The following is a 23,513-nucleotide window of genomic DNA, read 5'->3' as shown; positions in this document are numbered from 1 at the left end:
ATTTGGGACTTCACAGATTTCTTTTAAACAACGTAAAAATAAATGCAAAAACAGAGACACGAGATGAAGTGCAGTCAAATATGGTAAAGATGCAGCTAGTCCTTCAGCAGTGTTAATGTTTGTGATCTGAAGAAAGGACAATGAATCAAAAGTATGTTGTAAGTAATAGTTATATACGATTATCCAGAGCAACCACTTCATGATGAAATGCTGATTTTTGGCAATTACTTCTAAAGCATTTGTTAGATTCCAGTCTAACAACCGAAACAATGAAAGGTATCTATTAATGATGTAGCTATAGTAAGAATATGCCAGTTTGGAGATCTAGAAAGTAACTTACTTAAAAAAAGAGTCCTTCATATATTTTGTAGCACATTTACCCTCAGCTAAATTCAGAGAACCCTGACTTTCTTGGCTAGAAAAAAAAGTCTAAATACAGAGTGCTCTGAATAGAATATAGGTATTGGCAGCCTTGAACGGGACTCCTTAAAACTATCAGGAAATTGAAACCTAATAGTTGATCAGGATCATGTTAACAACTTAGGCACTAACTGGATTTAAGTTAAAATGTGACTGACTTGAAACATTTTCTAAAAACAGAACTTCTAACCTTAATTTAAAACAGATCGATTTAAAACCTGAGTAAGACTTCCAGGATGACATGTGAGGACAGGGCAGCCCGAGTTGAGTCTCCCTCGCAGTAGCCTGCTGGTAGGACCTGCTTTAGGGCTGTGGCTTTATCAAGAGCATTGAAGATGGGTGGTGTTTTAATGGAAGGTAAGGAAATACCAAATAGCTTCTTTTTGAAAAACATGAGCTTGTGTGTACTAACGCAGTTTCTCATGGGCAATAACTCCCTTGAAAATTTTTCGGGCTTTTGACTGAGCCAGTTTCCTTGGGAGAGGGAGCGCAGCCGCTCACGCATTAAACGCAGCTTACGCTGCCCCAAATGTAACTACCACCAGGCGATGGGCTTTTCACAATAGCTGTGAAAAAAGCTGTTGCAGCAGGTTATGAAAAAGAACATACCCCTCAAAAAACAGCCTGTCTGTCAGGCTAGGGCGCCTTTCGGTTCCGTGCCCGTTCCAGCGCCCCGGCTCTGCCCGCCCGCCCCCCGGCCCAGTGCGGTTGCGGGGCCGGGGCCGGCTCACGGGCACCGCAGCCGGAAAGGAGCCCGCAGCGCCGGGGGCCCAACGCCGGAGGCGGGCCGGTTCCCTGCCCGGCGCTGCTGGTGTTAGCGGGCATTTGGGGCTCTCGGGCGATTCGTTTCACCCCGCACCCCCGCTCCACTCAGCTGTCCTCCGGGAGAGGCGCGCGGTGGCTGTCACCCCCGGCTGAGCGGGCCCGGCCCGAGGCGGCCCTGCCCTGCGGACTGCATTTCCCGCCCTGCCCGGCGGCCGGAACCGCGGCGAGGCCGCCCGGGCGCGCCGACTACAGCCCCCGTCATGCACTGGCAGCCGCGGCTGGGGCGAGCGGGGCGCGGGGCGGGCGCGGCGCTGCCTGGGAGCCGTAGTGCGCCGGCGCCGGGGCCGTGTGGCGAAGGGTGGCGCCGCGGCCGGGGGATGTGGCGAGCGTGACGTGATTTTGTCCGCGTTGGAGCCGGGGCGGCCGTGGCGAGCGTGACGTGGCAGAGAGCGAGCGAGCGAGGCTCCCGGGCACACAGCACCAGCTGCGCCGCCGTTGCCGCCGCCCGCGCCCGATCGGTCGGTGCCGCCGGGCCAAGCCCGCACCTCGGCACCGGCCTCCTCGCCGCGGAGGGATCCGTGAGCGCCGCCGGCAGCCGGGCCGCGCTCCCCCTCCCGCCCGCCTCGCCGCGCTCCTCCCGCCGCCTGCGCCGCCGCCCAGCCCCGCGCCGGAGCCGCCATGGGCCTCACCATCTCCTCGCTCTTCTCGCGCCTCTTCGGCAAGAAGCAGATGCGCATCCTCATGGGTAAGGGGGACGGCGGCGCGCTGCCGCCGCCCGCCCGCGGCCCCCCAGCCTCGCCGCTGCGCCCTGTCCGCCCGCGGCCGCCGCCAGACCCGCCGCCAGGCCCGCCCGCTCCCTCACGGACGCGTCCCGCTGGCGGTGGGGGAGGGGAGCCCGGCGGGAGGGGGCCGCGGGCTCACGGCGGGGGGGCTCGGCCCTTCCTGGGGCTGGCGGGGTCGCCGGGAAGCGGACGAGCGGCGGGGGAAGGGGTGGGGGTCGGGCTGTAGCTGCCTTCCCTTCCCCTGCGCCGAGCTGCCGGCCCCGTCCCTCTCCTGCCCCGCTGCCGGGGCCACGGCTGCGGCGGGGGCAGCGCTGCGCGGGTTTGCGGCGGGGCGTGCGCGGCTGCAGCCCCGTCCCCCTGCACCTGCGCTGCCGCCCCGCTGGGCCCGAGCGAAGCCCGGAACAAAGATCAAGCGGCCGCAGGTGAGGGGGGCGGCGGCGGCGGGGGTCCCCCTGCCGGGGCACGGGCCGGCTGCGCGCCCTGCCCCCGCGCCGCTGCCGCCCGGCGGCGTGGCCCCCAGCAGGCTGTGACAAAGCCCGCTGTGTTCGGCGGCGAGGGCTGCAGCAATTGCCGTATAATGGCCGATTTTCGGTAGCTACGGTGCCTGTGCCCCTGGCGCTCGGGGAAGGACTTTCGCTCCTGTGCCTCGCGTACAAAACCCGGTAGGGTCGCTCTGCCGTGCTTGCTTAGTTTTACTGTCTGCCTCGAGTTATTTATTTGGAATTCGATGTGGTTCTCTTGACACAGGCTGTGTAAGAGTTGAAGGCAGTAGCTCTTGAAGATTCTTGCTGCAAGATTATGGTTCAAAAGGTCAAAGCAAGCGCATACTGCATTCGCTATTTCCTCTTCCACTTCAATCAACTCTCCCCTGCTTTCTTTCACCCACCTACCCACCCCCTCCCCCCGCAAGCTTTAGGTACAGGCAGATCTTAACCCCCCAATTTTTCCTCAAATTCTGTTACCAAAGTGAATGGAACTTGTTTTATGGCCGTTGATTGAAGTGGCCTGTCTTAAGAAATCAAGTGTTCACTTCAATATAGCCCATCACGGGACTGGGTCATAACCCTGAAACTTCTTGGCACGCTACTCACCTGTAATGCTGCCTTGGTACGCACAGTAGGCACTACAATGCAGCTTTTTTAAAAAATTTTTTTCATTGTAATTTCAATGTCGTCCATACGTTTTGTGATACAGAGTTCTTTATTGCATGCACAGTAATTTTCATTGTGTCTTCTCTGTTTAAAATTAGAGACTCTCATCTATTCCAAAATAAGCTGAGTATTTTTTGTCTTTGAGACAACTTAATACATCTGTTGGTTTCAAGGAAGTGCTTTGACTGTCTCCCTAATAGCCAGACTCTTCATATGACTCTTAAGTGAAGGAAGTAAAAAAACCTTCAAATGAGCTCGACTGTAGGATGAGATAGTGTCTATGGTATGTTTGTAGTTCTGTTGCATTCTGCGAAATAATGAAAACAGGAAAGCAATGTCATGGAGATCAAAATAGCTTGCAAGGCTTTAATTTCTTCATTGGTAGGTAATCAGGCTAATCAAATTTAGGTTGCGCTTTCTAGCAGTTGGTACAGCTGCATCTTTTTATTTTGTAATAATTTTGATTTTAAGCTATTAGATTCAAATACAGGACTGGATCAGAGCATGGGACTGCACCGTATTTGTTACATTGTATAAGAGCATAAAACTTTTTTCTTGAGAGTGCAACATAGGAGCTAAGCTTGATGTTTAGAAGCAGAATATGTTATACTGGATATGCTGTAAGTTGTTTATACCTGTAACGTGGAAAAGAAGCTTTTCATAGCATTCTACGTTATTTATCAGCACTTTGAGGAGAGATGTCTGAATCGATACTGGGACTGGATTAAACTTTTCCTCAAAGTGACAATTTTCAGTTTATGGTTTGAAAATAAGCTATATAAGGCTAGGCATTTAAATTTTTGCATGTAGTATACTTTATGGAGTAAGGTGTTCATGGAGAAATATTTAGGGGAAAAATATTATATGGATGAGTTGATAATGAACAGATGATTAATTTATAATTCAGACTTGTCTTTCACAACTTTTTGCTGTTTCTGCAGAATTAAAGATAAAGTAGAATTAATTTAGCTCTTAAGACAGACTTTGTGTTACTGAGTTCTGCAGAATTTGAGTATTTCTCATCAGGTACCATGTTCAACAGCAAAAATGGCACACTGTTTTATGTTTTCAGACTACATTTATGATAAATGGTGGGCATTTAATGGTATAGTGTTACTGAAATGTTGGTTTTCTTAAAAATGCACTTACTATTTCTGAGAAATAATTATATAATGTTATGAGGAGATGCATGTGAAATAATTCCTGCATTCTCTTTATAGATGGAAATAACCTGAGGGAAAACAAATAACTGTAGGATAGGATTGAACGACTTGAAGTTAGACTAGGCAACTGGGGCATTAGAGCAGAAAAACTGAGTCCTAACCCTACATGCACCTGTCCATAAAATTTTTCGCTCGTAGTTTCTTGTGCTTAAAAAAGAAAAGTTACTGATTTGTTGTGCACCTTTCAGTATCATAATTTAGTGTTCCGTGTCTTGGTGCAGTTGTGCAAGTCTTAACTGAGATAATAGCTTAGCTACTCAGGAGCTTTGAATACAAAGGTAATTATTAAATGCATTGGGGGGGAAAATTGGCAGGTTCTTTGGGATTGATGTTACTGCACAGCACAAAACCATTTGTTTGGCATTTTTTGTTTGGGGTTTTTTTAGCCACAGTTGGTTTGCATCCTCTTGAGTTTTCTTCATATGTGTGTGTGTTTTCTTCAGAAGCTGTATTGAGAACTGCTCCTTCATGTCACTCAAAGACTTACCCAGTTGAAACGTGAAAGAGGAATAGTATGTAAGGGGATAAATAAGAGAACTGGTATAAAGATGAAAGAAAAGTGAAGGAATACAAACCTGTAGTAAATTAGGATTCATTAATTTTACTTTTTTAAGCTGGCTTTCGATTGTAACATGAATGTCATGAATCAGTTAAATACAGTAGAAGCTTTTTTGATTGTTGTTCCTTGCTCTGGTTATCGGAAACATTCATTTTGGAAGCGGCAACACACTGTATTGTATAGTAAACTTTGGAAATCTCAATCTGACAACCAAAATCTATTTGGCTTGATGGGGGTTCCATTTAAGAGGTCAGTTCTCCGTTTTTCTGCATCTGTAGTTTATCTGAAGCTCTGTGCTATGATAACTGAGGCAGCTTCATATTCGACCACCCATGATCAAAGTAGAAAGTTGGTAAATAAGGACTGCGATATGGTCACAGGGATGATGTGTCTGGGGACAAGCTAACTACAAGCTTGAGATTCAGAAACATAACTGACAGGCTGTGAACAAAACACTCTTGAGAGGAATAAAGGGTTTAGAACCACAGTGGTTTTAACAGCATCTAAAAGCACTGTAAGCTTTTTTTTTTTTTTTTTTTTCTTCCGCAGCTAGAGGAAGAAGGTGTTTGACTTGGTTTAAAGATAAAGGGTTGCAAGTGCAAGTCTGTGCTTCCCGTTTGTGCTTTATTGTAACCTTAAAGCACTGTGGTACAACTGCTGAACATCACACCCTACTTCAAGATTCTTTTATGCCTTGGTCTTGTCAGTGGTCAGTCAGGCAGTAGAATCAGATTGAAAATGTAGAATCGGAAATTTATGATATTTGGGGATTTAAGACTTAGGTTTTAATCTTTATAGTTAAATCTACTTAAACTTTATGACGTGGAAGTAGCTCATAGATTTACATCTAGTGTTCCAGTGCAAATGTAAACGTGTTTATTCTTGGAATTCTGAAAGCAACAGTTACACTTCCTAGCAGCTCAAAAGATTAAATGTGATTTGGTGCCCTGAAATTTCTTGTTCTAAAAAGAGTGTTAAGTGGCAAACTGGAGTAAGAAGTATGAATGGAGGTGATGCTTTTGATGACTTTTGCTTACTTAGACTTCTTAACATATTCAATTTGGCTAAAAGAGGCAGTTTTTCCAAATAGGGTCACGGTCATTTGTAGAAGTTGCCTTCCCATGGTGAAAAGCTGTTGTCCCGGGTGTGGAGAGAAGAAAACGTGTGTCTATAACTCAGCCTGCCTCAGTGCAAAGTCCAGCAGCTTAATTAGAATTGTGGGTAAGAGTGGATTTAAGCAAAGTCTCTGGGCTTTGTGCTTACGTGGCTCATGTAGCCTTCTGCCAATGCCGTTGAGGTGTTGGTGGGTCCTGGTACAAGAGTGGAGTGGGTAATTGGGGCAATAATTTCTTAAATTTAGCAAATTAAAAGTCATGAGTAGATTCTTATTTCTTAACTCTGAGTCATATCTTCAAATGCTTCTCGACACCCTGTGTAAATTCTTTGAAATGAGATTAGCTTTTTTCTTTGTCTTTATGTGTATCTTTAATATACCCCTAAATACACTCCATTTGTGTAGATAATGCCATTTTTCTTTCGTTGCTAATGTTAACAAGTCTTGTCAGTGTTTGTTTTACTGATAACTGGGATTATTTTTTTTTTTGAGAGGGGGTAAAGGAACAGTTTGTGAGTATGTGTAGCTTTAATTGATGATTCAGTAAGCAATCTTAATGTTAATTTACTGGAAAACTATCACACATGTATATGCATTATGTTTTCCTGTGAAGATCTAGGCGTCCTATAAATGCTTGTTTGAAGCTGAGCTGTGTGAGAATGGTGATGGGCTTCAAGCATGGTGCTATTAAAAGCATTGGGTTTGAGCCTAGTCTTCGGAGGGTTTCAGGGTTCACTGAAAGGGTTTTCTAAGGCTACCTGACACTTTGTTGGTGTAGGGAAAATGCTAACATTTACAAGTTTCATGACTTGCAGGCTCTTCTGAAACTTATGCCGCACCATGTCTGTTTTTCGGTTCATGCTTGTGTACGGTTCTAAAAGAGAATAACACTCAGGCAATAGCAGGCTTTAGACTGTTACATTTTTATCTGAACATTTTGGAGGTTTATTACCCCTCAAGGAGCTTTTGGGTTTGATTGTAGAACAACTGTGTGTTTTTTTTATAAACACACAACGACAATACCAAAGAAACCGCATTGGCATATATAATCCTGTTCACAGTATCAGAATATAGGACAGTTATAGATAGGGGTTTTTAATTAGTTTGCTGTAACAGCAGTTTGTGTCTTGAGAAGGAGGCAGCTTTTTAAGAGTCTGGTTTCATTCTGAATAAGTAGGCAATTTTGAATTCCATTTTATGGCAATGCTAAGGAAACAGTTGTATTATTAATAGTCAAGTCATCAAGCCACTTAAAGCTTAATATATCGCAGCTACCAAGTAGGAAATTAACTCGGAGCACTTAAGACTGTTACTAAACAAGGATAACGTTAGGTTTCTCATGCAAGTGTTAGTTAATTTTTTAATTGGGGGTTTATTTTCATTTGGGCAAAGTTTTATTGACCATTCTAATTTTCACAAATAGGCATCTTATTCAAACTGTTGCTGTGGTAAGTGTTTAGTACCTATTGTTCGTTAGGTGCTTATATGCTAGGCATTGGATTCTAACGTGAAGAATTGTGTTTTGAGCTGCTCTGACGTGTTCTGAAATGCCTAATAATAAGCAGTTGCGCAGTTTTAGAAAACTATAGTGGATGTCTGCAGTCTTGGTGATGCTTCTCAAAAAAAGTCTTTGAGGCTCCAGTTTTGGTTTTTGGTGTGTTTTTTTTAAGGATCACGTGTTTACCACACAGCTTACCCTGAAAACTAGCAAACTTAAGTTTTGTTGTAGAAACAGAAGAGCAAATCCCAGTGCAGAAAGCCTATAAAGATCAAAAAAGGAGACTCCTAGTGAAAGCATCCCAGTGGATTTCAGTGAATAGAAGTGCTATCCTGAAGAAGAGTTACAGACCTTAGAGTAGATGTGGAGGGAGGACAGGAGTTGCATAATTATGTGGTTTTGTCAATGCAAAAGAAATGTTTTAGCAGTGGAATGAGGGACACTGAAGTGCCTTCCATGGATAGTGCTGTGGGTTCAGGTGCATGTGAAAATGGCCTTAGCTGAAGGTTTAGTGAGACCTTCCCCAACTTGACCGCAAAGTAGCAAACGTGTGATCAGTTAGAAACGATGTGCTGCTGGTAGATTGTTGGTATACATTTAGAAGATCCTTACTTACCCAGAAGAAACTTTCAAAGTGAATGGTAAAATGTAATTAAGTAACACAAATACTAGGGAAGATGACTAGAAATTTGGAAGTCTGTGGGTAGTGGGTGGGAAGTGTGTTACTGAGCTTGTTCTCTTCATTGCTTGTTCTCACTCTTAGTGCTGGGTAGAGGAGAAACATATAGTAGTATATTAACAATGACTTAAGAGTGTTTAAAAAGTTGTTTCTTCTCAGAAAAAAACCCCTAATACTCTGTATGCTAAATGGCATATTTTTAAATTAGCAAGGTATAGTGAATGTTGTGAAATAAATAATTTTTCTGTTTATTCTAGTTGGTTTGGATGCTGCTGGCAAGACAACTATTCTTTATAAACTGAAACTAGGAGAAATTGTCACCACAATTCCCACTATTGGTAAGATAACCAGTTCTCATGCCTTCATTCTTGTTACTTTATATTTGTGTTGTAGAGATGGGCTTCTAAAGTGTAGGGATTTGCTGTCTTTGCCGTTACCATAAGGATCAAGACAACCATGGGCTTTCTGGTACTGCCATAACATAACTTGTGTCAGACGAAAGATACAACTAGACCAGAATCCTGTATCTGACAGTGGCCAGTAGCAGATGCTCAGGGAGTATAGAAACCAGTTAAGTCGCAGTACTTCCCACAAATGCCATGAGCCTTGCAGTTTGTGGCTGAAAGATTTGCTGAAAAAAAGGTCCTGTGCCTGGATTTCAGTTACTAATTTATTTTTATTTTCCCCTTCAGTCAATTTTCTTCTTCATCTAGCAATTCAGTTCCGCTAAGCCATTTTATGTGTGTTTGGGAGACATGTAACTTGGGAAGTAGCCATTTTTGACATGGTTAGAATTACATTTTGACACTAGCATTAACTATTGCTAATTACTGAACTCTTCTCTTTTTAGGTTTTAATGTGGAAACGGTAGAATATAAAAACATTTGTTTCACAGTTTGGGATGTTGGTGGTCAAGATAAAATTAGACCTCTTTGGAGGCATTATTTCCAAAACACACAGGTAAGAGTTCAGAGATGACAGTAGTTAAAGACCTGTTTTGTAAAGTCTCAGTATGTTCTGTAGAGTATATATGGAAAGTTGTCTTCTGTCTCTTTGTTTCAGAAAGGCTCCTCGCTACTTCCTGCGAGTTCTGAGGGATACCCAGATTTCATTCTAGTTGAAGCTAGTTTGTTACCCTGAAGGCTTCAAGCCTAGCTGTGAGTGAGCCTGGCAAGGATTAAGTCATTTAGGATCTACCAGTGTTCTGTAATGTGCCAAAGCAGCTGGCTTGTTTGTGAAGAGCTCTTCAACCTTGCTGTACCCATGCTTTGATTTGTTTGAACTGGTGTTGACTTATACATAAAAAATTTTAGTGTTTGAACACCCTTTTATATATCCTTTTTTTTCAAGAACCAGCCTTAAAATATATAGCTTTTACCATGCTGTATCAGTGTATTTAGTACACTGAGTATCTAAAAATACTGTGAAAGGTCTTGTTACCGATTGATTAGAAAGTGTCAGCTTCATATTGGTGTGACTGCTGTCATTTTTGGTGACATAAATGAAGTAGTAAGGTAAGTTGCTTAGTATCAGGAAACTTTGTGAGTGGTGATTTTTTTGTTTTGTGGTTTGGGTTTTTTTTTTCTGTGTTGGATATAGAATTGTATCCAAGAAACTTCTGTGCAGCATCTGATTGGTGCAGAAAAATGGAGAAGTCTGGACTGACAAAAAGGAGCTAGCGAAGTACTGCTATGAACAGAATAATACTTGGCTTCAGTTCCTTATTTGGCCCTGTTACTAAATATTTTTAAAAGATACTTCTCTCTTCATAAAGAGAATGATAAAATGTAATGTTTCAGACTGAAATTTTAAGAGTAAATAGTGTATGTGTAAGAAGGACACTTGAGTAACAGATGCCATTAAAAATACTGTTGGGTACAAACTTTTTTTAAACAGGCCTTGCTTTAAGAGTGTTTTTCAGTGAAGTGTGAGATGGTGAAGCACTTCTGATGCTATTGCTGCATTTAATATGATAGAATGAGTGAAAAGGGAGGGGAGAGAGTTAGCTTCTGAAAACTTACTAGTATCTGTTCCCCCCTCCCCCAAACTAATGGGTCCCACAGTAATCTGTAAACCAACATTTGTGTGTGTTAACTTTTTTGATTTAGAAGACTTAGTTTTATTCTGCAGTTTGTTCAGATAGACATCTTGCATTGCCTAAACAGAAGTTTCTGTCAGATTTGCTTACTTGAGAGAGAGGACGATCACAATAGCCAATATGAGTTTCTTGGGTTTTAAAATAGTGCTGCGTGTTTACTTTGGCTTTTCAGAACTGCTTAACTTCTTACAGGGCCTCATTTTTGTGGTAGACAGCAATGACAGAGAGAGAATCCAGGAAGCCGCAGAAGAACTGCAGAAAATGGTAAATATCGATACCTTCTGAAACATGATTGTTTTGCATACTTTGTCATAGTTTTGGATGTTTTTCAGCTTCCTTAAAAGATTTAGCATTTTAAAATTGTGGATGTTCGTATGGTGTATATTGTATTCACCTAGTAATTCTGGGTCACATAGTGTGCTGAGTTGTAACTGAAATTCTGTGGAGAGCTTTAGCTCCAGAACTACTGATCTGTCAGAACCTTTCTTTCCTTCATAAAACCTTAATAAAAATGCAGCAGACAAAGAATTTTGGGAAAACAAATTGGTGCTAAGAATTTCAGCAGCAAGGTGCTTGCGAATTTAAACTGCTGATTGAAAGGCTATTTCCTTACTTGTAGAAGTTCTGTTGGGTTGTAGTTAAATTTCACTCAGTACTTACCAGTGACTTCAGGAGTAGGAATGAAAACGTTTATAACCCTTAAATCAGTATTTAGGTTTCTTTAGTGCTTGTTCAAGTAATGGAAGTATTTAACTGAACTAACTTAATAACGTGGCCGGTTTTTTTGTTAGCTTCAGGAGGATGAACTGCGAGACGCAGTGCTGCTTCTGTTTGCAAATAAACAAGATCTGCCAAATGCCATGGCAATCAGTGAAATGACAGATAAACTAGGTCTTCAGTCTCTGCGTAACAGAACTGTAAGTAGTAAACTTCCCAGTTGCTGAACTATTGTCTTCCTTTATTATTTATCATAAACAGTTTTCCTTTAAAGGAAAGGGAAGTTTTCACCGCTTCCTGTAGAAAGATGCACATACCTGCTATTAAATTCTGTAGTGCATAGTTTAAGGTCCTTTCTGAAAATAAATGATTTAGAAGCGTAATCCAGTATGTTCAGCTGTTGCAGGTGTTTCATCTCTCACTTTTTCCTGGAAAAATATAAATATTCCAGTCTCTGACGGAAATCTGGCTGTCAAACATGTTTGACCAAGTATGTGGTGGGCCTTCCTGTTTTCTCTATTTGTTGCTCTGGGGAAGAAAATGCATTTTGCATTCTCACCACTCCAAAGACGGGAGGAAATTAAGTAGCTCCTGAATCATTAGATTCCATCTGCACAAGCCTTTGAGCGATAGGGTTGCTTCACATAAACTATCCAGCCTTCTGTGATACTCACATAATGTCTGTGTCTTGATGCACTAAGATCATACCCATAAAGATGTTTTAGATGTCTGTTAACTTGGATAATTCCATGTCCATTTCCTGAAGAGCAGTCTTTCAAAAACAAGAAGCTAAGTTTTCAGCATATAAACCAACTGCAAGTTCTGTGTTTATTTCCTGATGCCCTAAATGGTGTTCTGGCATTTGGTAGGCCAGCACTGAGTTTCTGGACACTGTCTGAACCCTATCTACTTTATATATACTTCCTAAAACTTTTAACATTACCATCTGTTCAAAATTAACTCTATTTATGGCACAAAGCAGTGTTTAAAGAGCATTGTTTGAGTGTGTATCTGATTGTCACATACTGTGACTTAGCTTACGTTTTATCAGTTTGTAAATTTAACTTCTGTTTGTGTTCTACATTAACAGTGGTATGTCCAGGCTACCTGTGCTACGCAAGGAACTGGTCTGTATGAGGGACTTGACTGGCTGTCAAATGAACTCTCAAAACGCTAACTCAAACTGGATGACTCTTTCACCAGGGACATGTTTGATATAAGTGGTCTAGGCTTGTTACAACAAAATTAGTTTGCATCTTGGTTATTACAGTATCTGGAACTGATATTTGGGCAGGATATTACAGCGTTTCAACTTATTTTGTTGCCAATTATTGTTTACCAAGCTACATGTTGCGAAGGTAGCAATATACTTGGGTAAAAATCTCCTTAACTTGGAAAAAGTGTATCTTCTGATTTTATTCCCCTTGTTAGCCTAAATGCCTGAATATAGTTATTGTGACATCTTTAAGATCTGTTTTGAATATTCTTTTGAGCCCAAATAAATTAATGTTTTAAATTTTTTTCTCCCTGCTACTTTTAGTTTACTGATGCCCTGTTTCATTCCTCAGACAGTCTGCTGATTTAAAAACGTAGCATTCCGTATCTATTTATTTCTTTCCCTTGCCAAAAGGAATTCCTAATATTGCTTGTTCCAGCCAAGGAAATGCTCTAAAACACTATACAAATCTGCTGCACTGAGGAACATTTTATTAATCCTTGGGTTCTGTCGGCCCAACTTGCCTTTGTGTGAATTGGATTTGATGGGTAGAATAGTTCTGTGCTGGTTGCGAAGAGCTCATGTTGAGGTTGTTTTTAATATTCAGCAGATTGTCTTTCTTTATATTGTATCTTTTTTTTTTATGTTGCATGTTGCTTTTTGGTATCAGCCTGACTATTTTTGCCCAGTGTATAATAGTTCTGCTGAAGTTCTACTGTTTGTTGGTGAACATATCTTCATAAAGAAATTTTGGAAAATTCATCAAACTCAATGGATTAGTTTCTTCATAACCCACTTGGAATTATTCCTAATAAAATGATAAAATGTATAGATCTGTGTATTCTCCTCTTGATTCCTGAAATAGTTGAACTGCAAGTTATCACTTTTTTTTTAATCCATATACTGAGCTTTCCTGCAGCTTGAATGTGAACACCAGTCTCAGATTTTTCACTTGTTTGGAGCTGTGTAGAGCAGGACACAGAAGGTGGGCAACAAGATTGTGTACGGTGCAGTAGAGTAGCTGTCATCAAGACTTAAGATAATTCTGTAAGTGTCTTTTGAAGTTGTAAATCTAAAATTCCTTTCAAGATGTCCAGATATGAAAATACTAAGAGTTAGAAAAATTGTAATAAAACAAATACAAACTGCCTGCAAAACATGCATGTCTGTTTCATAGTTGTATCTACATTTAACAACCAATGTGGGTTCTGGCAGGAGAATCACGAATTCTGTTGGTGACTAGCTGGGAAGCTAACTTGAACACTTGTACAGAGGTTTAGTCAGTATTATATTAATGGTAAGTCACCCAAAATACCAGCTCTATACTGTCTGCTTTCATATTTCTGCCCTCTTATACCTCTGTAGTTCAAAAGAATGCTTTTTGAGGGTGCTACTAATGGATGGTTTAAAATCTTTATTTTTTTATTGCCTGTTTGCTGTATGGATGCAAATACAGCTCGATCCTCCAACTGGAATATTGTATTCTATTGATTGTATGTCTTTAGGAACCCAGAGCATGATTTCATTGCAGTTTCAGGCTAAGCTCCTCTCTTTTATTTTTTGCCCAGGTCTTATCAGTGCCACAAGAAATCCCAGTGACAAGGTGTGCTTAAACTCAAGGTAGTTTAGGTTAAGAGCACATTCTGAGGCAGCTTCTGCTGTAACTGAGATTTAAGTTTCTAGGAAGTAGTTACTGTGAACACAACTAACAGAAAATTCCAGAGTTTTTGAATACAGTCATTAACTGTCTTCAGTTCATGTCTTCAGTATGTAAGAGAAACCCAGGAGACAGTGTAAGGTGAGTAGGGTTTTGCCTGCACCTTTAATGAATTGCTGATTACGTATTCACCAAAGTTGCTATATCCGTGCATTGGATCAGTAGGTGTTAACATGCGTGTTTCTAGCAATGCAGTTCTTGAAGTAAACCTTAAAAGGAGCACCTTGTTCAGAAGAGGCAGCTTGTCTGTAATAGGGATTGTGTTGGTAGTCCCAGTAGGTTAAAATGAAATAGTGCTTGTGACAAATGAATTGCCGCCGCCTCTTAGGAGGACAAAGTGAAGAGGTAGACTTCAAATAAAAAAGCAGATACTTAGAAACAAACTAGGCCTGTTATCTTGAAGGAAACATTCTGGTTCACAGAGATGAAAATTTCATTGTGTTAATTCTTCCAAATGCTTTGAAGTAATTAAATACTCAGGCTTAGGTGAGTTGTGTTTAGCCACTATGCTTTTGAGTTACAGAATGTGTATAGAAGTTTATATTTCAGAGTCACTGTGTTTGGCTTTGTGTACCAGTAGGTCGTAATTCTGCTATAAAATAAGTAATTTCCCAAAGTGAAAGTCAGAAAGTAGTAAAAATCTCAAGCGTCTTTTAAGAGTGATGGAGCCTGCATGAGAGGTTAAGGCTACAGCTTATCCCACAGCGTAGTAAGACAAAGTCAATAAATTTCTTGGGTGTAATTTTTTTTCTAACATTCTTTAAAATTGTTATTTTCTAGCTAAAGCAATTATAACACTGACCTATGTATGTTTGGTGTCGGTAACAGCATATAATACAGCCCTGCTCTCCAGAGCCAGATGAAATCCCCACAAAGATCCCATTTTGTCATGTCCGTTGAAGAGTTCAGGTACTAACTCTGTTTGTCATTTCCCTATCAGAATTCAAATTCCTGAACTGAGCTGTTGTCCCAGAAGTCCAAAATCTTGGACAGGCACAAGGCTGCTAAAAACTTGTTCCTCGTTCTACTGTAATGACAGGAAATCCTGAGTTCCAGTGACTGAATTATTTCATTGTGTAGCATCAACTCCTATATTCAAACAATGGGTAAGTTCTACTGTGCTGGAGAGTCAGTCTAGTAATACTTGTACACAAGAGGTTTTTTGATTTCAGTGTATCAGATGGCCAGCTTAACTTTAGAGAGCAAAACACTGAAGAATGAGTGCTTTTTATTTTATTTGTTTGTGCTGACACAGTTTATTCCTTACATTTTCAGTACGTGCATGATTGGCTTTTCATTTTTTTCCAACATCTGGAGAACAGTTTTGTGTGAATATTTAGACCTACATACAGACCAGTGCAAAAGTCTTGTTTTGTTTTACTCACATGTAACTAACCTGACCACTCAATTCTACAACATAAATAGTAATGGATATTTGTTAGGCTTTTTGTTTGGTTTATTTTTTCTGTTTTGCTAGTTTTAAAATAAAAAACAAAGGCTTCATGAACAACATAATCTAGGACTTTATCTACAAAACAGCTGCAGAACATCTGCGCATTTTGGTTGGACTGCTTAGAAGCAGAACAAAAATCCGTTCTAAATGCATCAGGAATTAGCAACAAGTGCTTCAAAGGTTTCTACTTGCTTGGTTTGTTCTCAGCATTTTCAACATAAACCAGAAAAACAACGTACTGGAGGCAATAGAACACTATGAGGGCGCTTACAGCAGTGGCCTTGCTTGTGTAAAAAAAGTGAGTTAGGGTTTTGTCAGTAATGAGAATTCAGACCCCAGTTTGCAGTCGTTTGCTCATCTGAGTAATCTTTATATTAAGGTCTGGACAAAGGCAGTTTCAGTGCAATGTGATGAAACTTTGCACATCACCTTGTCCCAGTATCTTTCCTGCCCTTGTCAAGAATGGTATTGACAGGGGACTTGAGTAAGAAATGACAGGTATCTGTGGCAAATTCTAGGAAAACTGGGATCTTTCAGGCTCTTCCTCTTACTGGGTGGGTTTGAAGACCTGGAACAATTTTTTTGATGCTAGAAATGCGAGAACCGAGGCAACTACACAATTACTTAGAACATCTGACAGTTCAGCATGTTGGGTATTTTTTCCCCTTCTTTTCTTGTACCATTTTTCTCTGTCCTTTTTCCTTCTCTCAATCATACTTTGCGTTATTGTTTGCTTTATCATGATACGTAAAGGCATTTTACTGAAGGCTTGAATTAGTCCCTTCAAAAACAGCAGTGATAGAAGAAATACTCGTGTAAGAATTCAAGTACTAGCTGCCACAAGTGGCGAAGATCCCTTTGTCTGGAACGGACAAGGTCGGGGGGGGGGGGAATAATAAGAGTTCCAAGTTGCCAGACCAGTCTGAAGAATCTGGCAGAACTTGGGGTTTTTTTGTACATACCAAATACACAGGTAAGCTACATTTCACAGTAACTGGAACAACCCAGAAACCAGACAAGTTATCTGTTACTCCAGAAGGCCAGTCTTTCAGTGCTCTTAGTTTCAGTAGTGTTCCTGTGAGTGACAAGTTTGTCCACAGCAGGAGCCAGTGTGAAAGAAGAAACTCCCTCCCGGGACAGCAGCTAGTCGGAGCAGATGCTGGAGCAGTGCCCTCTCGAGTTTACTGCACCAGAGATGGGAAAGCTAAGTGCAATGTTCCTTTTTCCTTAATGGCTAGTCTGGGAAAAAGAGCGTTTAAAAAAAAAAAAAAAAAAACAAACAACAAATGCTCTTCTTGCATAAATTTAAAAAGACACAAAAAGAATCTTGCCCACTTTCTTAATGTGGAGCGTTCCAATCGCTGGAAGAGGAGCACAGGTGAGTTTAGGTTTATACAATAAAACAGAGCTTAATAGGGCTTCTACAAATCTGAATTCTAGAGGTGATTTAGAGAGGAAGAATTAATTGCTGGGCAAAGTCCAGATGTTGTAGGGGAGGCTAAAACGGGAACTAAAAAATCACCTTATGTGGAGTGGGAAGCACCATATATTACCTCACGTAGATGTAAATGTAGCCTGAGAGCATGGGGGGTATGGGCCACAGGTGTGTCTCTAAGGGTTGCTTTTTACCCCCAAAAAACCACAATTCTTTTGAATTGTGACTTTTTCCTAGCCTAGACCCTAGTGCTGGATTCTCACCCTGGAAATGTCTAAGTGGTTCCTGACACGTTGGTGCTACTGGCAGTCAGCCTGTGCTGCTGCATTTTGCTAATAAAATGAGGGATACTTGCACCGGAGGATCTCCAGTGCCAGCTCATGGGCCTGAATTTCCTGCTGAAGATATTAAAGGATTATCTGCTGTGTGCAAGGGCCATCTACTTTTACTGGGCCTGTTCCAGTGCCGTGTTTTTCCCTTTCGGTTTGCTTCCTGCACATGCCAGCTCTGCTGTGCTCTCCCTCTCCTTGGGCTGTGTGGGGACAGGAGCAGCGGCCCCAGTACCGATACAGGGAACCAGGGGGACCTGCTGTTTCTTGGGAGGGAGGCAGAAGACCTCTGAGCAGCTCCATCTTGTGTAACTGTGGAGAAGTTAACAGATTCTTAATGTTCTGGTTTTGGAAAGCAAAACTAAGTAACCCAATTGTAATGGATAGGTACTTCAAAAAACATTCTTTTTCTCCTTTTGAAGTTATAAGGGGACCTCAGTTAGCCTAATATAATTTAATTCCAAACTCAACAAGTGCAATCTTACTGTTCTAAGTGACTGGGACATTGCTCTTGCCAGTCTGCAAGCCTGCGTTATTCAGTGGAGTTTGGTTTTTTGGGTGTTTTTTCCCTCCAGTTTTTTAGAGCTGGCAAATTGTAGGTGGCCTCTGGCTCAGCTGTAACGTGGTTATTTTCAGTGGTTTTTCCCCAGGTGTTAATACTTAAGATTTTTTTTCTTCTTGAACAGATTGTCCTATTATTTTTTTGTCATTATTTTAAGATGCCATATGCTTGCAAATGTTACATCTTCAGGTGTAAGCTTTCCCTCATTTACTAAATTAGTAAATATTCTTTGCCCAGATATGAAGTATACAGCCTCCATTCTTCTGCAAGATTTTCTCTTCACTCCTGTACCTTGTAGTTTAGTTATGAATCACTGATACTTTTATTACCAACTTTGTAGTCTAGAAGAATAGATATCCCCTTCAACTCATATGCAAGACTGAATTACACTTTTACTTAGACATACAAGAGAACAGCAACTGAACAAGGACATACCCGAAGTATGTGGGGTCCAATTTCAGTGGGTGAGTACTGTCCATCCCTGTCTCAACGACCTAACGTCATTCACTGCCACTTTTATAATGTTACACTCTGTTTTGCTTCCAGTTTTTTAATCCAAAAGCCCTTAGCTACCATTTGGATTAGCAAAAATTGAAACCTGGAGGTAATGGAAAACAGTAGTAGTTTTATTGGAATTAACATAGAAAAAGCTAAAGAGCAGATGTTGAAAAGCTTTTTAAAGCACCACCCTTCAGAAACTAGCAGGTACTATGGCAAGAGACAGGACCAATGACCCTCAGCTATATGCTGCTTGAAAGTTTCTGCCTGTTTTTAGCAGTGTATGAGGAGTTTACTGAATCCCAGCTGTAACCTACAGTCCACCAGAACACAGTGGAGGTGAGTAGTTGTGGAAATACAGGGTATGTAACTGGGCAGACTTGCTTTGCCACGAAGGACATCAGTAACTAGAACAAAATCAAAACTGACGATAGTAACAGACTATTGAAAAGAGAACTTTATTAAGTGAAAGAGGGAGATCGAGTGAAATAGTTTTCAAATGCTATTTGTTTCATATGCACTAATGATGCAGGGAGAAAAGCTTGTTAAGTGATTCAAACCCCTCCAATGCAGTCAATACATTTGATAAAATACATTTCCCCGCATCCAAATCATCTCCTACAAAACAGGGAAGACTATATTTCTAAAGGAAAAAATTCAGGTAGAACACCATTAAAGATGCAGGTGGTCGTTGTATGCAATAGAGGAACAAAATAGAACAATTATGTTAAAGGTTTGCAAGTCACTTGTGGGCTTTTTTCTGATTTAGGCACAGATAGCTAATGCACAACATTAACTATTCTGTAACTCCCCCTCACCTGAAAACACATTGTTAAAAAGCTCCCCAGCTCCCTCCCATCCAGAGCTGGCTGTCCTAAACTTCAGTATTTATTGCCAATGATCATGAACAGGAGGAGCAGATGTTCAAAGTAAATGCTACCTAAATATGTAGTCCAGTTTTAGCCGGTGCTGCAGTTACCCTCATTACACATACTGAGTGGGCAAGCAAAATGCTTCCAAATCAATTATAACTTTGATTTTAACCTGCTTGATTGTTGACAGAAGAGCTATCCGCTGATACTCAAGGAATATCTTTTCAGAAGGTGGTAGGTCCAAGTATGTTGTTCATGCTAGTTACTAAAAAATTGGAACACAGTAATGGTGAGCAAGACAATTTGCAAACTTATTTTTAAAAAAACTGTCCTGTGACAATAATTACAATGAGGCTGAATCAATTAAATCCATTTGTTTTCAGGTTCTATGTTTGGTTCTGAATTAGGCAGGGTTCAGTTTGTATACTGTCTTATAAATCAGATTAAATTCATATTTTTTAGACAAAATATTCTTAATCCTTTAAAAACACCAATAAAAAGGTATATGATAATCCAATTTTCAAAACCCCGTCTTAGATTTTTCCTGTAAGCATATAAAAAGGGAATGAAAAAGTTCTCATGCAAATATTCTGAACACTGTGATAGTATTCAGCAGAACCATTACACACATGAACTTTTCAGTAATCATTCTGATTTCCTTTTAGTAGCAGACAAGCCAGGGTGTAACCTCAGTTCCCCAGCAGAAAATGAAACTTCTGGTTTGAAAACCCCCAGAAGCACCATGCAAGAGCTGATCTATTTCCACTTTAAGTCACATACTAATGCTATATGATCGGAAGGATGTGAAACACTTGGCAAAGCCTGATGGGTTGTTACTTCTTCATGACTTGGCATCGGAATGACCTGTTCAACCTCTAGAGCATTTTTGTCAATGAAAATGTAGTCCAGACACCCATGAAACCCACCAACATAGTTTGTATAAGCAGGTTCTCCACAAGCACTTAGCAGTTTGAAAGGATGGCTGAGAGCCATATTGCACCTTTCTTCTTCACCATTTGAGACCCAGTCTTCATGATCTTCCGCAATGCTGCCGCTGCTAATAAAACTGTACGTTCCAGACGATGGTGTACTATTAAAATCTCCACAGAATATGACTGGTATACCAGGATACAAGTCACATGCTACGTGCTTGATGTGAGACAAGGCTACAGCAATTTGGATGAGACGGATGTTTCCACCTAAGGATATAAAAACATATTAAATACTTCACAGTAGCATTGGAGGAATCTTCCAAGTTACTCACTTCAGCATGTATCACGTATAGCTCTGAAACGGCAATCTCATTTTATATTTTCTGTGCACTACGTTTTAGAATAGTATTCATAAGAAGACTTTGAAGTTTGTGACTACAAAAGTTTAAAGGGACAATGTTTTAATTTCAACTTGCACATGCAAGAACCCTTGAACCGCCAGCACCCATAATTACATCAGCTTTCTGTTTTGTGGCAACCATTCTAATAATGCTGCTCCTGAAAAGCACAGAACCAAAAGAAAACCGATTTAAAAGAGGAGAATCTGTTCTAAAAGCTTCTGTAGCCCAGCCTGGTTGCCCTCCTGGCAGCATCCCAATACAGATCCTTCAGGTACAACAGGATTGGGAAGCTCTGAGTGCACACAAAGCTATCTATATTTTATGGTCTACTCTTAGACCATAGTAACTTAGTAACGTGACTTGCTTTGCTTTCAGCTATATTCTACTGACTCCCAGGCAGGTTAGAACAATCCTACTCTAAAGAAAATAAACACACATACCAAGCAGCCTGGCTTGGTTCATCAAGATAAGAAACAAGACAAGAAACCCTCAGTTCCAGAAGAAAAGGCTATAGCTGCAAAAAACCAGGGGGAAATCTATTCTCTCCAGAAAGGACAAAAAACTTTACAAACCCAGTTAATCCCACATACACGAACATGACAAAATTACCTTTCGGGTGCCAGTATAGGTGGGTATTAGCTGCACAAATCTTCCTGGAAGGATCGGTTGTAGACTGAAGAACTGAAACCTTCAAGAGAAAAAGTAATCCTTGATAAGTCTTAAATAGAGAGTCAAATATTTTAAGAAGTGCAATAGTTAGCTTATGCCTGTATGGCAATCCAGGTCAAAGCACCTGACAACTAATGAACAGTACAGCTCCTAAGTTGGGTCTTTTTATCTTCTATAGAAGGTCTGTTTATAGAGGCAATATATTATCACTACATCCAGGTATTTGACAAATGCTCTTTCGTCTGTAAAGTGCCTGGTCTGGCTGTATTTTTTTCCTTCAATCCAGCCCATATTTTTTCCTAAGATGCTGCTAATGCTGTACCATTCTGTACTATTATTTTCTGCAACAGAATTGGAGCTATCGCTCTGGTTTTAGCAAGCAAACCGTAGCACTGCATAGTTCTTAAACTGAACATAAATGTATCAAGGAAATCTTTTTAGTCCTACTCAGTCCACAAGAAAGAAAATTTCATCAGTTAGTGTTTCCAAAATTCCTGGCACAGACTTCTACCGTATACACAGTGCTCTGCTGGCAGACCCACTGGCATCAACAAGCTCACTGACCTGTCCTCCAACCTTATTTCTCTCCCTATTGTCACTTTCTGAAGTGGCATTCCTAATGCAAGACAAATTAACTTAATCTCATCTAGAACCAACTTACAAGATTTAAGTTTTATGAAATACATATTCTGATGTATGGGAGTAAGCCGTGAAAAGCCTGGCAGCTAATACCACTTGAGAATTGATACTTGGCTCAGAATCTCAACAGCTGTCTTTGTCTTAAAAAAAAAAAAATTGCCTTTTTTACCAAGTTTTGGTGATTCTATACATCCACTTCACTGAAGCCTCGATGTTTCTGTTCTTGTTCCCAAGTTGCTCTTCTGCTCTATCCATTACCCTGGCTAACAGCGAACGTACCACCGTCCCACGTTTCTGACTGTTAATCCCTCGCCCCCCTTCTCCTCTGGTTTGACGCTCGACAAACCTGCCCGGGGAGAGGGGGAAGAGGACGCAGGGCGGTGTGCGCCGTACCTGCAGCACCGACGACCTCTGCAGCACCTTCTCCTGCACCGCGGGGTACCGGGCCAGCTTGTCGCACAGCTCCTTGTGCTGGGGGTCGGTGAGCAGGGCCTCGCTGAACGCGACGTCGTGCCGGCTGAGCAGGCTGAACTTGTCCCTGCGGTAGAAAGTGGCCAGACCTTCGTGCTGCTTCTCCTTAATCTTGAACAGCCCCTCGAGCCCGAAAGCATCCAGGGCTGGGGCCAAGCTGTCCACGAAGACGGACTTGTCCACTTCCTGCAGGCAGATCAGGTCGGCGCTGTAGCCCGCCAGCTCCTTCTTGAGCAGGTTCTGCCGGTAGTCGAGCTCCAGGGCGTAGGGCGCGCAGTAGGGGTACAGCACGGTGCGGGAGAACTCTGTCTGCGCGTACACGTCGGCCAGCACGTTGTAGGAGACGGCGCGCAGCGCGCCCCCGCCGCACACCCGCCCGGTGTACAGGTGCCGCGCGTCGAAGGTGCAGGCGCCGGGCCCGGCCTCCACGGGGCCGCTGCTCTCCACCTCGCGGGGCGGCCCGTAGCGCTGCGCCGCGTCCCCGGGCGTGCAGCTCAGCTTCAGCCGCAGCCCCACCAGCGCGTTGGGGGGCGTGAAGACGCGCTCGCCCACCGCCGCCTCCACCCAGGCCGGGCCGCCGCCGCCCGCCGCCGCCTCCCCGCCGGGCGCCGGGCGCTGCTCGCGGTACCAGCGGAACAGGCAGTGCTGCGGCGCGGCGAACTCGGCGCTCAGCTTGGGGCAGACGGGGAAGCCGGCCAGCAGCGAGCGCGGCAGCTGCAGCTCGGTGAGCGCCGGCGGGTTGCGCTCCACGCGGTACTGCGCCTCCCCGATCTGCAGCACGGCGCCGTCCTGCCAGGCCGCCGCGTTCGGCACCTCCTCGGCCACCGCCTCCCCGTCGCGGGAGAACAGCCGCACGGCCGGCACCGCCGCCGCCTCCGGGCCGCCCTCCGCCGCCGGGCCGCCCTCCGCCCGCGCCTTCTTGTTCTTCTTTGCCGCCTTGGTGCGGCCCTTGGCGGCGTTGGCGGCGATGCGGGCCAGCGCCCGGCCCAGCGGCTCCGCTTGGTCCCGCTGCATGTGCCGGGCGCTGCCGTCGGGCAGCACGAACCGCAGGCTCAGCTTGGCCTCGGAGGGCACGCAGCGCACCACGGCCCGCTCCATGGCGCCGCGGCCGGCGGGCGGGCGGGCGCCTTCGGCGGGGAGGGCGGCGGGCGAGCCGCCGAGCCTCCTGAGGGCGGAGCGCAGCCGGCGCCACATGGAGCCGGCGCCGCTTCTCGCCCGCTTCCGCGGGGCGCGCCCGGAAACGACGAGCGGCGCGCGGCCTCGGCGGCGGGACCGCGCTCCCAACAGCCACCGCGCGGGGCGGGGCGGGGCGG

At 43.1% G+C, this 23,513-nt stretch overlaps 2 protein-coding genes across 2 annotated transcripts; one reads left to right on the top strand and one right to left on the bottom strand.

The window, feature by feature from the left end:
* Positions 1 to 1,541: 1,541 nt before the first annotated feature.
* ARF4 (ADP ribosylation factor 4) lies at positions 1,542 to 13,140 on the top strand. The gene is made up of 6 exons (XM_037384702.1): positions 1,542 to 1,930; positions 8,449 to 8,529; positions 9,042 to 9,151; positions 10,482 to 10,553; positions 11,081 to 11,206; positions 12,097 to 13,140. Exons 1-6 carry the CDS (start codon positions 1,864 to 1,866, stop codon positions 12,181 to 12,183), a joined length of 543 nt encoding a protein of 180 aa, XP_037240599.1. The 5' UTR covers positions 1,542 to 1,863; the 3' UTR covers positions 12,184 to 13,140.
* A 5,515-nt stretch (positions 13,141 to 18,655) lies between these two features.
* Positions 18,656 to 23,431, bottom strand: PDE12 (phosphodiesterase 12). The gene is made up of 3 exons (XM_037384701.1): positions 22,123 to 23,431; positions 21,031 to 21,109; positions 18,656 to 20,287 (listed from the first exon to the last, which is right to left on the bottom strand). Exons 1-3 carry the CDS (start codon positions 23,392 to 23,394, stop codon positions 19,845 to 19,847), a joined length of 1,794 nt encoding a protein of 597 aa, XP_037240598.1. The 5' UTR covers positions 23,395 to 23,431; the 3' UTR covers positions 18,656 to 19,844.
* Positions 23,432 to 23,513: the final 82 nt, after the last annotated feature.

The sequence above is a fragment of the Falco rusticolus genome, chromosome 4 (assembly GCF_015220075.1).
Source record: "Falco rusticolus isolate bFalRus1 chromosome 4, bFalRus1.pri, whole genome shotgun sequence".
Taxonomy (NCBI): Eukaryota; Metazoa; Chordata; class Aves; order Falconiformes; family Falconidae; genus Falco; species Falco rusticolus.
This window is presented reverse-complemented; position numbering and strand designations above follow the sequence as displayed.

What these genes read in the sequence shown, in the direction of transcription:
- ARF4 (XM_037384702.1), top strand. Translation starts at nt 1,864, where the DNA reads ATGGGCCTCACCATCTCCTCGCTCTTCTCGCGCCTCTTCGGCAAGAAG. An exon ending in ATTATTTCCAAAACACACAG is followed by an intron (nt 9,152 to 10,481) that starts GTAAGAGTTCAG and finishes AACTTCTTACAG; the next exon opens with GGCCTCATTTTTGTGGTAGA. An exon ending in CAGAAGAACTGCAGAAAATG is followed by an intron (nt 10,554 to 11,080) that starts GTAAATATCGAT and finishes TTTTTTTGTTAG; the next exon opens with CTTCAGGAGGATGAACTGCG.
- PDE12 (XM_037384701.1), bottom strand. Translation starts at nt 23,394, where the DNA reads ATGTGGCGCCGGCTGCGCTCCGCCCTCAGGAGGCTCGGCGGCTCGCCC. An exon ending in AGAGGTCGTCGGTGCTGCAG is followed by an intron (nt 21,110 to 22,122) that starts GTACGGCGCACA and finishes TTTCTCTTGAAG; the next exon opens with GTTTCAGTTCTTCAGTCTAC. An exon ending in CCTATACTGGCACCCGAAAG is followed by an intron (nt 20,288 to 21,030) that starts GTAATTTTGTCA and finishes TTATATCCTTAG; the next exon opens with GTGGAAACATCCGTCTCATC.